General features: G+C 39.6%; 1 protein-coding gene across 3 annotated transcripts in view; it reads right to left on the minus strand.

Moving 5' to 3' along the window:
- Nucleotides 1-286: 286 nt before the first annotated feature.
- SUCLG1 (succinate-CoA ligase GDP/ADP-forming subunit alpha) overlaps nt 287-12,794 on the minus strand; it is a 48,964-nt gene continuing 36,456 nt past the window's right edge. For all 3 annotated transcript variants that reach the window (XM_042981848.1, XM_042981847.1, XM_007083501.3), the window contains exons 6-9: nt 10,695-10,778; nt 8,462-8,613; nt 2,106-2,294; nt 287-530 (exon numbers count right to left, since the gene is read on the minus strand). In XM_042981848.1, coding sequence (XP_042837782.1) covers nt 504-530; nt 2,106-2,294; nt 8,462-8,613; nt 10,695-10,778 — 452 coding nt within the window. In that variant the 3' untranslated portion in view covers nt 287-503. The remainder of the gene's footprint in view (nt 531-2,105; nt 2,295-8,461; nt 8,614-10,694; nt 10,779-12,794) is intronic.

Genomic DNA, 12,794 nt, shown 5'->3' on the forward strand with positions numbered 1-12,794 from the left:
TTGCCTTTTTATATGCTCTAGTTCTCAAAACTATCCTGAAAGATAGTAGTACTATATATATACATGAGAAAACTAGGATTCAAAAGAGAACTAAAGTTACTCTGGGTCTAAGATAATTAGACAAATGCCGTACTGAAATTTTTACAGCCTCATTCTCTCAAAAGTTGGTTACAGTGTTCTCCACAGAGTCTGTTAACACACAATATCCCCCCCCAACACACACACCTCCCCTTCTCTCACCCTCCCCACCCACCTCATCGGAACAATAAAAAGCTTCAAAACCATATTCAAATCAAATGGTAGCTTTATTGGCTGTCTGCTATACGATGCGATGGAAACCTCTCAATCTAGGACGTTCTGAACCTTGCTCTGGCTTTCTGCTGTACAGCCAGACCAGCGATAGGCGCACAGGTTGACATCGGGACAACAGACGCAAACAGCCACGGGTTCATATTTCCATAATGATTCATTCCATAGGTTTAGGCAACTTCTTGGTTCTCCTTTCATAGCATCTTCCTCTTTTCAAACTCCTTCAGAAACAGAGAGACACAGAAGAGAGAAGGGATAAAAAGATTTAAGATTCAAATCACATTCATGGTCAAAGTGATTCTGAAACCTCTTATCTTTAGAATCCTTTGAACAACCAAAAATTACAGAAGTGAAATGTAGCAGGATGAAGGTGCTTGAACACAATGTAACAGCTTTCAAATTAGGCTGTGTCAGCTTGAATTTCACTAAACTAGATGCAGACGCTCAACTTTATGTCTCCCAAACACAGAGGCTGAGCAGCTTTGAACTGTACTTATTTTTCTACTGCAGTATTATTATTAAGAGTTGACAAACTCAACTACTTATGCAAACCTTTAATGCCATACAGGAACCACACTGGCCTTTTTAATAAGGCAATGGAAACAGGTTTGCTTCGTTTCTCTGAGAAAGAGACTAAATGCAGATTCAGTTAAGGTTTGAACAGAATGTCAAGTGCACCTCAGAAATATCTGAAAAGGAAACAATACAGAAAATCACATTCCTCTAGACTGTAATAATTAGAATAAAACCAATGTGTGGTTGCCTGCTGCCACCTACTGGAGAAAAATGGTAATGCAAGTCTCAAAAGTGAATGTAAGCATTTGCTTTTCCCCCTTTTAAATAAACTTCATCTTCACACACTCACTAACCACCCAGAACTGTAGCACACAGTGTCTTATTTCAAAAGACAGGATAACACAAAGATTCAACAAAACAAGGAGTCCATTTAATTACCCCTAAGACAAGGGCAGAAAACACTGAGACAAAACATGGTTCCCTCCTGGGAATACAATTGCTGCCTGTTCTCAACATGTTTAAAATGTTTGGTTTTTGCTTTGCTTTTTTGTCCAGGCTATAACCATCATAAAAATAAAGAGAAAGAGAGCCTTAAATGATCACTTAAAGAGGCTAAAACTCATTGCAAAGAGATTATGGAAGATAACAAATCATTTAGAACATCTGAAATCAAGATGCTATTTAAAACGATAAAGCAAAGCATATGGTTAAGAGGTACTCCTCCAACCTGCAAACAATGGCATCCCAACACAGCCAGAGCCAGATGCTCAAGATCTGGAAACCCCCACCTCGTCTTTTGATCTTCCTTCCCTGCTCCCCATCAACTCCCTCTTCATCCAGTTTTCGTATCTTGTCACTAAGCCTTCAACCCCTCTCCCTAGAAACAGAAACCTATGAGATCAAGGTAGCCACATCCCAAAGGCCCTCAATGAAAAAAAAGAAATGCAAGGCAATGCCCTGTACTACCCCCAAATGGAATTCATGGCACTTATGGAATCTGAAATACTTTCTTGTATATCATAGTTTGCCCCTCACAAAAGAACAAATTGCAATGTTTAAAGAAGTTAAATGTTTTAAAATCAGAATGTCTTTCCCGGTCATGCCTAATTAGGACACTGGGGCCTTAACAGAGCCGTTAGTGCCTGTTGAGTTGTACACCAGAAAGAAAGCAACAGATAAGACCCAGGGGAAAGGGCCACAGTTTCTGGGCACCCAGTGAGTGTGGCCGCGTGCTAGAAGGCCTGTAACTTCAGAGACCTCAGGTCACTGTCATGGCTCACCTTGTAGATGGTGGTTCCTAGCTGCGCAGGAGACATGCTGACCACAACTCCCGCACTCTGAAGGGCAGAGATCTTCTCTTTGGCTCCACCTTTTCCTCCAGCAATAATCGCCCCTGCATGACCCATTCTCCTGCCAGGAGGAGCAGTTAAACCAGCAATGAAGGACACCACAGGCTTGGCCTTGGGACCCTGGAAAGTGATATTTTAAACACTGTAATGAAGAAGTTGACCAAAACTGGACTTCAAATTCCTGAGTCTGAAAGTAAATGGCAAATGGCTTGGGCAGGGCCCAGCCATCCTCACTAAGAGAAGCAGCACAAACATTAAGCTGTAATTGCAGCCCCTGCACTCTCCTCTGAGATGGCATGACTTTTCACACAATCTCAGGAAGAGAATCCTGAGTAAATGTTTTGTCTGTTTAGGTATTAAACTTCAACTTGGCTGTCCACAAGCTATTTTACAAATACATATAAGATTCTTTCATTTGAAAAATAAAAGTACACTAAAAAAAAAATAGAAGTTATGCAATTTGTGATAATGAATTAAGACACTAGATCAGGTTGTTTTATTTCAACCTGATTTTGTACCTTAATTCATTATTAGTTTACCCATAATAAGTTTGCTAGAAAAAAAAAAAAAAGATGAAGTGGAAGGTAGATTGGAAAAGATGCAGGACGAGAAGTCACCAGACTCAATTTCCTATTGACTAAAGCTGGTTGACTGTGGACAAGACACATCAGCTCTGTAAACCTCTGATTCCTCATCTATGAAATGAAACAGCTAAACGAGAATGCCGGCCAAGGGCCCTTTGTCCTCTGCAGTTCTACGAAGTCTAAGGAAGATCAGGACTAGTTTTATTTAATAAAAATTCATTCTACTATGCAACCTCTAGATACATAAAGAACACCATACTAGATTCTGAGGTTAAAAATAAAAATCTACACAGGAATTCTCTTGACTTATAATACAGTTAAAGAAATAACATAAAATATTATCAATCAATTAAGAGATACCAAAAAAAATTTTTTTAATATATGGTAAAATTTCACAGTGAATGAAAATATCCTGTTCATAATAGGAGTCCAGATGCAATAAGGTAGCCAGACAGGCCTGTAAAAGGCTGAACCTGAACTCAGTGGAATCTGAGTGCCTTCCTTCAGGCACGATCACCTTCCCCCAGGCCAGGAGTTCGCAAATCATTTGGTCTTAGAACCACTTACACTCACAAAAATTGACAATCCCAAAAAACTTTTGTTTATGTAAATTATATCTGATATTTCCTGTATTTCAAATTAAAACTAAGAAATAACATAAATATCATTTAAAAATAAAAACTTACAGACTTCAAGCTGTATTACAAAGCTGTAATCGTCAAAACAGTATGGTACTGGCACAAAAACAGACACTCAGATCAATGGAACAGAATAGAGAACCCAGAAATGAACCCACAAACATATGGCCAACTGATCTTTGACAAAGCAGGAAAGAATATCCAATGGAATAAAGACAGCCTCTTCAGCAAATGATGCAGGGAAAACTGGACAGCGACATGCAGAAAAATGAACCTGGAACACTTTCTTACACCATACACAAAAATAAACTCAAAATGGATGAAAGACCTCAATGTAAGACAGGAAGCCATCAAAATCCTTGAGGAGAAAGCAGGCAACAACCTCTTTGATCTTGGCCGCAGCAACTTCTTACTCAACACGTCTCCAGAGGCAAGGGAAACAAAAGCAAAAATGAACTATTGGGACCTCATCAAAATAAAAAGCTTCTGCACAGCGAAGGAAACAATCAGCAAAACCAAAAGGCAACCAATGGAATGGGAGAAGATATTTGCAAACGACATATCAGATAAAGTGTTAGTATCCAAAATCTATAAAGAACTTATCAAACTCAACACCCAAAAATCAAATAATCCAGTGAAGAAATGGGCAAAAGACATGAATAGACACTTCTCCAGAGAAGACATCCAGGTGGCCAACCGACACATGAAAAAATGCTCAACATCACTCATCATCAGGGAAATACAAATCAAAACCACAATGAGATACCACCTCACACCTGTCAATGTAGAATGGCTAACATTAACAACTCAAGCAACAACAGATGTTGGCGAGTATGTGGAGAAAGAGGATCCCTTTTGCACTGCTGGGGGAATGCAAGCTGGTGCAGCCACTCTGGAAAACAGTATAAAGGTTCCCCCAAAAATTAAAAATAGAACTACCCTATGACCCAGGAATTGTACTACTAGGTATTTATCCAAGGGATACAAGTATGCTGTTTTGAAGGGGCACCTGCACCCGATGTTTATAGCAGCACTATCAACAATAGCCAAAATATGGAAAGAGCCCAAATGTCCATTGATGGATGAATGGACAAAGAAGATGTGGTATATTTACATACAATGGAATATTACTTGGCAATCAACAGAATGAAATCTTGCCATTTGCAAGTATGTGGATGAAACTAGAGGGTATTATGCTAAGTGAAATTAGTCAGAGAAAGACAAATATCATATGACTTCACTCAAAAGAGTACTTTAAGACACAGATCAGATGAACACAAGGGAAGGGAAGGGAAGCAAAAATAATACAAAAACAGGGAGGTGGACAAACATAAGAAACTCTTAAATATGGAGAACAGAGGGTTCCTGGAAGGGTTGTGGGAGGGGGGATGGGCTAAACGGGTAAGGGGCATTAAGGAATCTACTCCTGAAATCACTGTTGCACTATATGCTAACTAACTGGATGTAAATTAACAAAATAAAATAAAATGAAATAAAATGAAATAAAATGAAATGAAATGAAATAAAATAAAATAAAATAAAATAAAATAATAAAAATAAAAATAAAAACTTGAAAACAATCTTAAAAAACATTCTCCTCAGAAGTGTGGCATTATTTTACATTTTTGCAATTCCTGAATGTCAAATTTAATAAAAGGCAAATGGATTCTGATATCTGCTTTCACATTCAATTTATCATAATATGTTATTTTGGCTGAAGTAAAAGAAAATCTGAGCTCACATACATACATGGTTGGAAAAGGGGAAGAATTTTAATAGCCTGTCAGATAATTGTGGATATTCTTCTTTGATATTACACAAACCTCTTCAAGTGGTAATTTCTTAAAGGTTGCAATGCTGGAATCCGAAACCATAGCAATGAACTTTCTGTCCTTTGTTACTTTAAAATCCATTGATCTGTCTTACACTTTGAATGGATCTTTTACCTATAATGACTTTGTAAGATTCACTGGTCAGATGAAAAGCATAGGCTCACTGAGTTATGTACATTTACCGGATGCTGATCTATTTCATCATTCAGTATCAACAAACCATATTCATCATTATCAATCTCATTAGAAAAGTCTTTAGTAGGAGGAAGTCATCCAGTTCACGGTGGCAGAAGTGACTTTTCCAAACTATGAATATTCACTTGAAAGCTCAAATTTTATCACTGTCAACAAATACTACAAATTGTTTTCCTTGACATGGCAGGTTCACTTTGTTCATTTTTGAGAAAAGTTCTGCCAAACACCCCAGTCCACATACCTGCGTGTCTGCCAGGCGTTCTGGAGCGTAAAACTGGTGTTCCATGAAAAAAGCAGCTAGTTCAGCTCACAACTCAACTGGAAAGCTGCTTTACCTCCCACTTCATCACAAAATACTGCCTTATGGGTCAGGATTTAACAAAATTAATAATCTCCACTGCTTCATCAAGGACATTCTTAAATGAAGTCAGTTGTGTTTTGTTTTTTAACTGTGAGTACGAGGCAGTGAACGATTACTAGAAAGGTTGCTTCTTGTGCTAAGGTGCCAGCACGCCAGTGCCTGTGTGGTCTGACCCTGCTTACTCCGGCCTCGTCTCCCACCGCTCCTCCTGCTCTTCACCGTGCAGCAATTCCGGGCTGCTCGGCCTCTGTTCCGCTGCCGAGAATGCTCTCCCCGCTCCTTGGACACCTGGCAAACTTCTACTTAACTTCTGAGACCTGGCTCAAGTCTTCTCTTCTCCCATGAGCCTTTCCGACTATTCCTCCCACAGTCTCCACAAATGCCCTCATGGTTGATCATCTTCCATTCAGGGACCCTGCTGTGCCCTTAACAAGTCTCCACTGTTACACTAAGTACAGTGGCTGTGACTGACTTCCCATGTGTTCCCTTCCCAAACTATATATTCCCTGAATGCAGGAACTATGTTCTCACTTAGCTCTGTATGGCCAGCATCTACTATAGTACAGAATTAAAAAGAAAAGAGTCTACAGGTCAATTATTCATTCACATGTGGGCTCTGCAGTTATATGAGCATCTCATATTTGAGTGGCACTGATTTCTTTTTAAATTTTTTTTTAAGGTTTACTCATTTTTCAAAGACAAAGAGAGACAGCGTCAGCAGCAGGGGAGGGGCAGAGAGAGAGGGAGACACAGAATCTGAAGCAGGCTCCAGGCTCCGAGCTGTCAGCACAGAGCCCGACGTGGGGCTCGAACTCACGAACCATGAGATCATGACCCGAGCTGAAGTCGGACGCTTAAGTGACTGAATCACCGAGGCACCGCTGAGTGGCACTAATTTCTACTTGATCCCTCTGTCCCCATACTCACAGAGTGAGAATACTGCACTAGAAAGAAACAAGATTTTGATGAACCTAGAATGTCAGACAAGTTTATAGTCTACCCTATAAACAAAGAAGAGTCACTTAAAATGTTTTAAGAAGAGAAAAATACAATTAAAAAGACTATGAGGAAGTATAGTCTGCAAATAGGATACAGAAATAATGAGAAATGTGAAAGCCCCAAAACAGAAAGACCAGTCAGGATGAGGTCAGTGTAGTCTGATCAGAGGCCCGGGGCTGCTGACCCTTGCCCTTAATCCCTGCAATCCAATTCCTGATCCCTCCATGGGATCATGGACACGTCAGGCAGACCTGGGGGGTGAATCCCACCCTTAGCTCATTTGTTGTACACCTACCACTGGCAAGTTATTAACCTTCCTGTGTCAGGTTCCTTACTCATAAAAGGACAAAAACATCTTACTCAGAGGGTCAAGATTAAACAACACCACTTTTACCAATAACTACTATCATTGTAATGATGATGATAATACTAAAAACAGTAATGGTGGCAGCAGATAACATGGTTCACTCTGTGCCAGGTACTGTGCTAAGTGTTTTATGTCACCTGTTCAACCTAGAGTCCTGAACACAGTAGGTCCTTAATAAAAATTAGCCCCATAAGGACTAGCCAGGAATAAGAAAACATACACGAAATGAAGTAAAATGTATATGTTTAGCTTTTCACACTAAATTCTAAGCTATTCAAGAGATTCAGAGCTGGGTCTAAATACATTCCAAAATTCACTTGAACATGGTAATAATGTCACATTAACCTCTTTCCTAAAGAGAAGTCAGTTTTTCCTTAAATTTGAAACTTTACAACTTATCTGAATTCGAGACACTCTAGTAACATTTTACCCCAAACTCCTAACAATCTATTTATTCTCTCCTTATCCACCACTTACTGGTGCCTCATGGGCGAGGGGACTGGGCTGGGCACCAATATGCCGCTCCCTGTTGTCCCTGACATAGACCAGAGTGAGAATCGGATATTAAGCATGCCTTGCAGAGGGAACAGGTGAAGGCAAGCGGGAATGAAAACAACTGGCATGTCAGATGGGACACGGAGCTGGAGAAGAGGGTTAGGGAGGTGTGTAGGGACTGGAATAATATGCTAAGTCCACACTTCATCCGATATGGAATGGGAAACTGTAATGGTTCATTAAAACCAGGGGCATGAGGCTCCGGTGTCTGCGTTTCTGAAGGGCAGATAATTGGGTGGCCATGAGCAGGATGGCCCAGGAGAGAAGGGGAGGGAGTGCTGGCTGAGGAACAGAAGTAGAGATTATCAGGAAGAAACTACAGACACGGTACAAATGAGGTAAGATGTCAGCTGAAACCAGAGCAAAGGGAGCAGTAACAGACGATGCTCTGAATCTCAGCGTATTACTGAGGCCAGATCTTGGTAATAACTGAGTGGAAACAGGTGATGAGAGGGAAGTAAAAGATGCTTTTGAGGCTTCTGCCTTGGAAACTGCATGAAGTATGATGTTTATACACACTAGTCATTCGCACTTAAGGAACAGGCACAGAAAGTAAATCCAGGGGAAAATTAAGACGAGAAGAACCAGGAGAAAAACCAAGAGGATAGAGACGGAGGATGAATGGAGGCCGTTAGCAACCTCTGCAAAAGCAAAGTTGGGAAAGTAAGATTCAACAGCAGTGCAGCAGCGACTAGCTCAGGAAGTGTCTACTATGTGCAGGGAGCTATATTTTTCCAAACCCAAACCCAAGCTTACTGAATTATGTTGTTTCAAAAATTCTGCAGCATTTTCTTCTGCGTTACCGCCAATTTCACCAATCAATATGATGCCTTCTGTGGCTGGATCATTCAGAAAGATTTCAAGGCAGTCAATAAAATCTGTGCCATTAAAAGGATCACCTCCAATGCCTGAAAAAGTTGAAGAATATCAACACCAGCAGAAAATTTAAGGACGAACCACAAAAATTAGGCTTAGAAATGTTGTTTCAACTCATTTCTTATTTTGCTTACCCCTCTCACCACTGTTTTAAAATGTATCATCACTCTTGCATTGGACATTAAAAACAATCACAAAGTGCTACATTTATTTGTTTCTAATATTACATGAATGCTAAATGGTGGTTGCCTTTTGATACTCACAAAGACTACCTTCTTTTTGTTTTAGCTCCTTTATCAAGCTTCTTCCCTCCCACAAAATTTTTCCCAAATAACTCTTTCAAGCATTTTAAGAAAATGTGTGTTTGTGCTGCAAGCTACAGAAGACAAAAGAATGTCTCTTCTCTGATTAAACCTTTTACAAATTTCTTTGCACAAAGTAACTATTAGATGAGGCACACTGCAGAGAAACTGCATACAAGTTTCAAGACACAAGTCCCAGTGAGGGATAGAGTTGGGGGTGCACTGACCCCTCTTCCCTTAGATCCAGGGTAATGACTACAGCACAAGCATTTAAAGATAACTACTTGGATAGGATTAAAGTAAATGTTCCCAACAGATTGGCTGACACTTTAAAAATTTTTTACATTGTAAACTTACTGAAAGCAGGATTGATTTCCTACTTTTCAATGCACCTCTGAAGAGAAGTTGCATTTGAGTGCCAAATGTGTGTCAAGGACTGTGCCTCAGCACACGTTAGACCTGCCATTTCCTAATTCTTCTAACCTCTCTGTGAAATGGGCATTATTATTATTAGCATTTTACAAATTAAAAACAGACATTGGAGAACATGACTTTGGCAACTCTGTTTCAAACCTGTTCTTATTCTCCATCACTTTGTGGCTAAGATTGTGCTTTGTACACAGAGAAGCTCAATTAAGGTTTCCAATAGTGATTTTATGGCTCTCAATCCTAATAATGCTCCAGGGCTATATTGTATAATTTATTATAAAAAGCTATTTTTGAAAGGCTTTTATTTTTTTAATTTTATTTATTTTGACAGAGAGAGAGGCAGAGAGAGAGGGAGACAATCCCAAGCAGGCTCCTGCGCTGTCAGCACAGGGCCCTATGTGGGGCTTGATCTCATGAATCATGAGATCACAACCTGAGTTGAAATCAAGAGTCAGACGCTTAGCTGACTGAGCCACCCAGACGCCCCTTGAAAGGCATTTAAAAGTTATTCTAAAAATTTGAAGAAATATTTATAAAAATGAGAAAACTGCCTGGCTTTGTCAACAAATACTAAAATTATTTTAAAATGTAAAACCTTGTTACTTTTAAAAGAGGTAGGCAGTATAATGAGATAAAAAAGAGGTTCTGGGAGCTCAATCATCCTCAACATAGATTTTCTCACCAATAAAGCTACAACAGTACAACTTTTCAGCTCAGAGGTGCCTCAGAAGGTTGCCTTAAGAATAAGACAACAGGGAAGCCTGGGTGGCTCAGTCGGTTGAGCGTCCGACTTCGGCTCAGGTCATGATCTCACAGTCTGTGGGTTCGAGCCCCGCGTCAGGCTCTGTGCTGACAGCTCAGAGCCTGGAGCCTGTTTCAGATTCTGTGTCTCCCTCTCTCTCTGCCCCTCCCCTGTTCATGCTCTCTCTCTCTGTCTCAAAAATAAATAAACGTTAAAAAAATTAAAAAAAAAAAAAAAAAAAAGAATAAGACAACAAACAGCAAAGAATTCCCTAACTGTGAAGCATAAATAACAGTTTACAATGGCAACAAATTTATAATTATGGTAACAAAAGTCCTAATGAAGAACCATTTCTTCACAGCAAGTCAAGTAAGTGGTGTTTTCAGGCACCAAGCCTCTTCCAGAGCTAAATGTCCCACGATGCTTGTTCCTCAACATGAAAGTCAAACCTTGGACCATGAATCTTGAAAATATATGGTGGTGCTTCACACTTCGGCAAATTAAATTTAAGATCACACCATCTTTTTAATGAAATGGTTATCAAAACTTCTTACAAAAAAATCAAAATAATAATTAGTACTCTACTCTTTCAGTGAAGACACTGTGTTACAGTAAAATGATTTTATGAAAAATCTCTCACCAACGCACAAAGACTGCCCCAGTCCAACTTGTGTTGTTTGGTGAACCGCTTCATAAGTCAGGGTCCCAGATCTGGATACAATACCTTAAAGGAAGAGAATTTAAAAACATTAGGTTATGTTCATATGACAGACTATCATATTACAAATACAAGTATATAAAAAAACCGATTCCACAATTTGCCATCCAAATCAACAATACCTTCAAATGATGAAATAAGAAAAGGTTTAAATTAAAGCAGGGAAGTTTTAAAAGTTAGACCATGGGGAGACTACACCATTAGTTAGGATTATTTCACATCAACAAAGCAGTGTAGGAAAGACTGCATTACCTGCTCTAAGAATCTGTATGAAAGGGGTAGTATCAATACTTGCTAAGTACAATCCTGCTTAGAGTGGCAGAAAATAACCGGTTAGATTTATACATACCCAAACTATTAAGCCACTAAAACATTCAGCCTGCAAACAAGCATTAGTCACATTTAGGAATGCTATATATCTTCCCACAATTATTTTTCTACTAATTTTCAAATAATATATAGACTTTAAAAAATCAATATAGAAAACTTTTTAATGTTTATTTATTGAGAGAGTGAGAGAGAGAGAGAGAGAGAGAGAGACAGACAGACAGACAGCGTGGGCAGGGGAGGGGCAGAGAGAGGGAGACACAGAATCCAAAGCAGGCTCCAGGCTCCAAGCTGTCAGCACAGAGCCTGATGTGGGGTTTGAACTCACAAACCATGAGATCATGACCCAAGCCAAAGTCGGACGCTTAACTGACTGAGCCACCCAGGTGCCCCTCAAATCGATATAACTAGGGAATAAGGCCAAGATCCCTCTGAGTTCAAGTCTATCTTACCTAATTCCCTTCATACCATGGGCCCATGAGAAAGTGCCTAAGTTCTCATGTGGACAAGGTGCGTACATGTGGGGACGAGGGTGGGGGTACCTAGATGTCCTCTCTACCGTAGTTCACCATGCATGGCTGAGCTACAGGGAAGATAATTTCTTTCATGCCACAATCTGTACATAATAGGTGAATCCCTATATATAACAGGTTGAGAATAACTGAGTAACTTCAGTTGTCAGAATATATTATATAAAATTTTTTTAAATAAAACACAAAACTTTGTATGGGCTAAAAACAGAGGATGGATTACAGGGTGGTGAATACTTCCAGCATGTCCATGATTTGCTTTCCTTAAACTTCTGCCTTGGAGCACTTCTTAAGAACTGAGAGACTCTTCTAACAATATGATCCCCCTATCAGGGCAAGTAGAATTCTTGTCAGACTGAGACAAAAACCATAACCACAAGCTACTTCAACTTTAGTACAGCATATTTACATTCTTAAGCAAAGTTCTGTGTTATCATCGCTATATACTCATAGTAACACCAGGATGTTATCATTTTTCTAAGGGGCTTTCAACTGATTATAGAAATGATATGTAAATTACATAAATGCAAAATGCATACACAGATGGTAACAAAAGTCATGTTTTTAGGGTAGATTACTCCTATGATCCTTACAGTATATATAGAAAAAGAGGCTATCACTTAAAAATACCTATCACAAGGATACTTCTGCTTCTGAGTAGAAGTACTTTCCTCTGTTCTTCCTGTTAAGTAAAATCCCTGGGCATTATATAGAAAACAAATACAAGAAATCTCTAAGAGACGAAAAAGGCAAGGTGACTAGGGACTTTGAGACTCAAGAAATGATACACCGGTGAGCTCCCTGGGTTTTCTTTTGCCTCATGCATCCTAGATATGGAGCTAAAGCAGACAATATTCCAGAAACACATAAGGCTATAGAAAAAAGCATCTTCCCCCAAAGCTTGTTCTCTCTAGCAAAACAGTCAAGGACAGCCTAAGAAAACAGAAAACTCTGAGGCAATAACTATACCATACCAACCAAACACTGCAGGAAAAAACTGTGCCTCCACCCTCACACATATGAGCAAAGGGCTAAAAGGGAATCCTAGACTTCCACATTTAGGAGGCTGCAATGAGGCACCCCAACATACCTTCCAGGTTGGTGAAAGAGAAAGCCAAGTAGGCAGTCAGAACATTCATGTGTGCCAGCTGATAATGAGCCCCAC

The sequence above is a fragment of the Panthera tigris genome, chromosome A3 (assembly GCF_018350195.1).
Source record: "Panthera tigris isolate Pti1 chromosome A3, P.tigris_Pti1_mat1.1, whole genome shotgun sequence".
In the NCBI taxonomy this organism is placed as follows: Eukaryota; Metazoa; Chordata; class Mammalia; order Carnivora; family Felidae; genus Panthera; species Panthera tigris.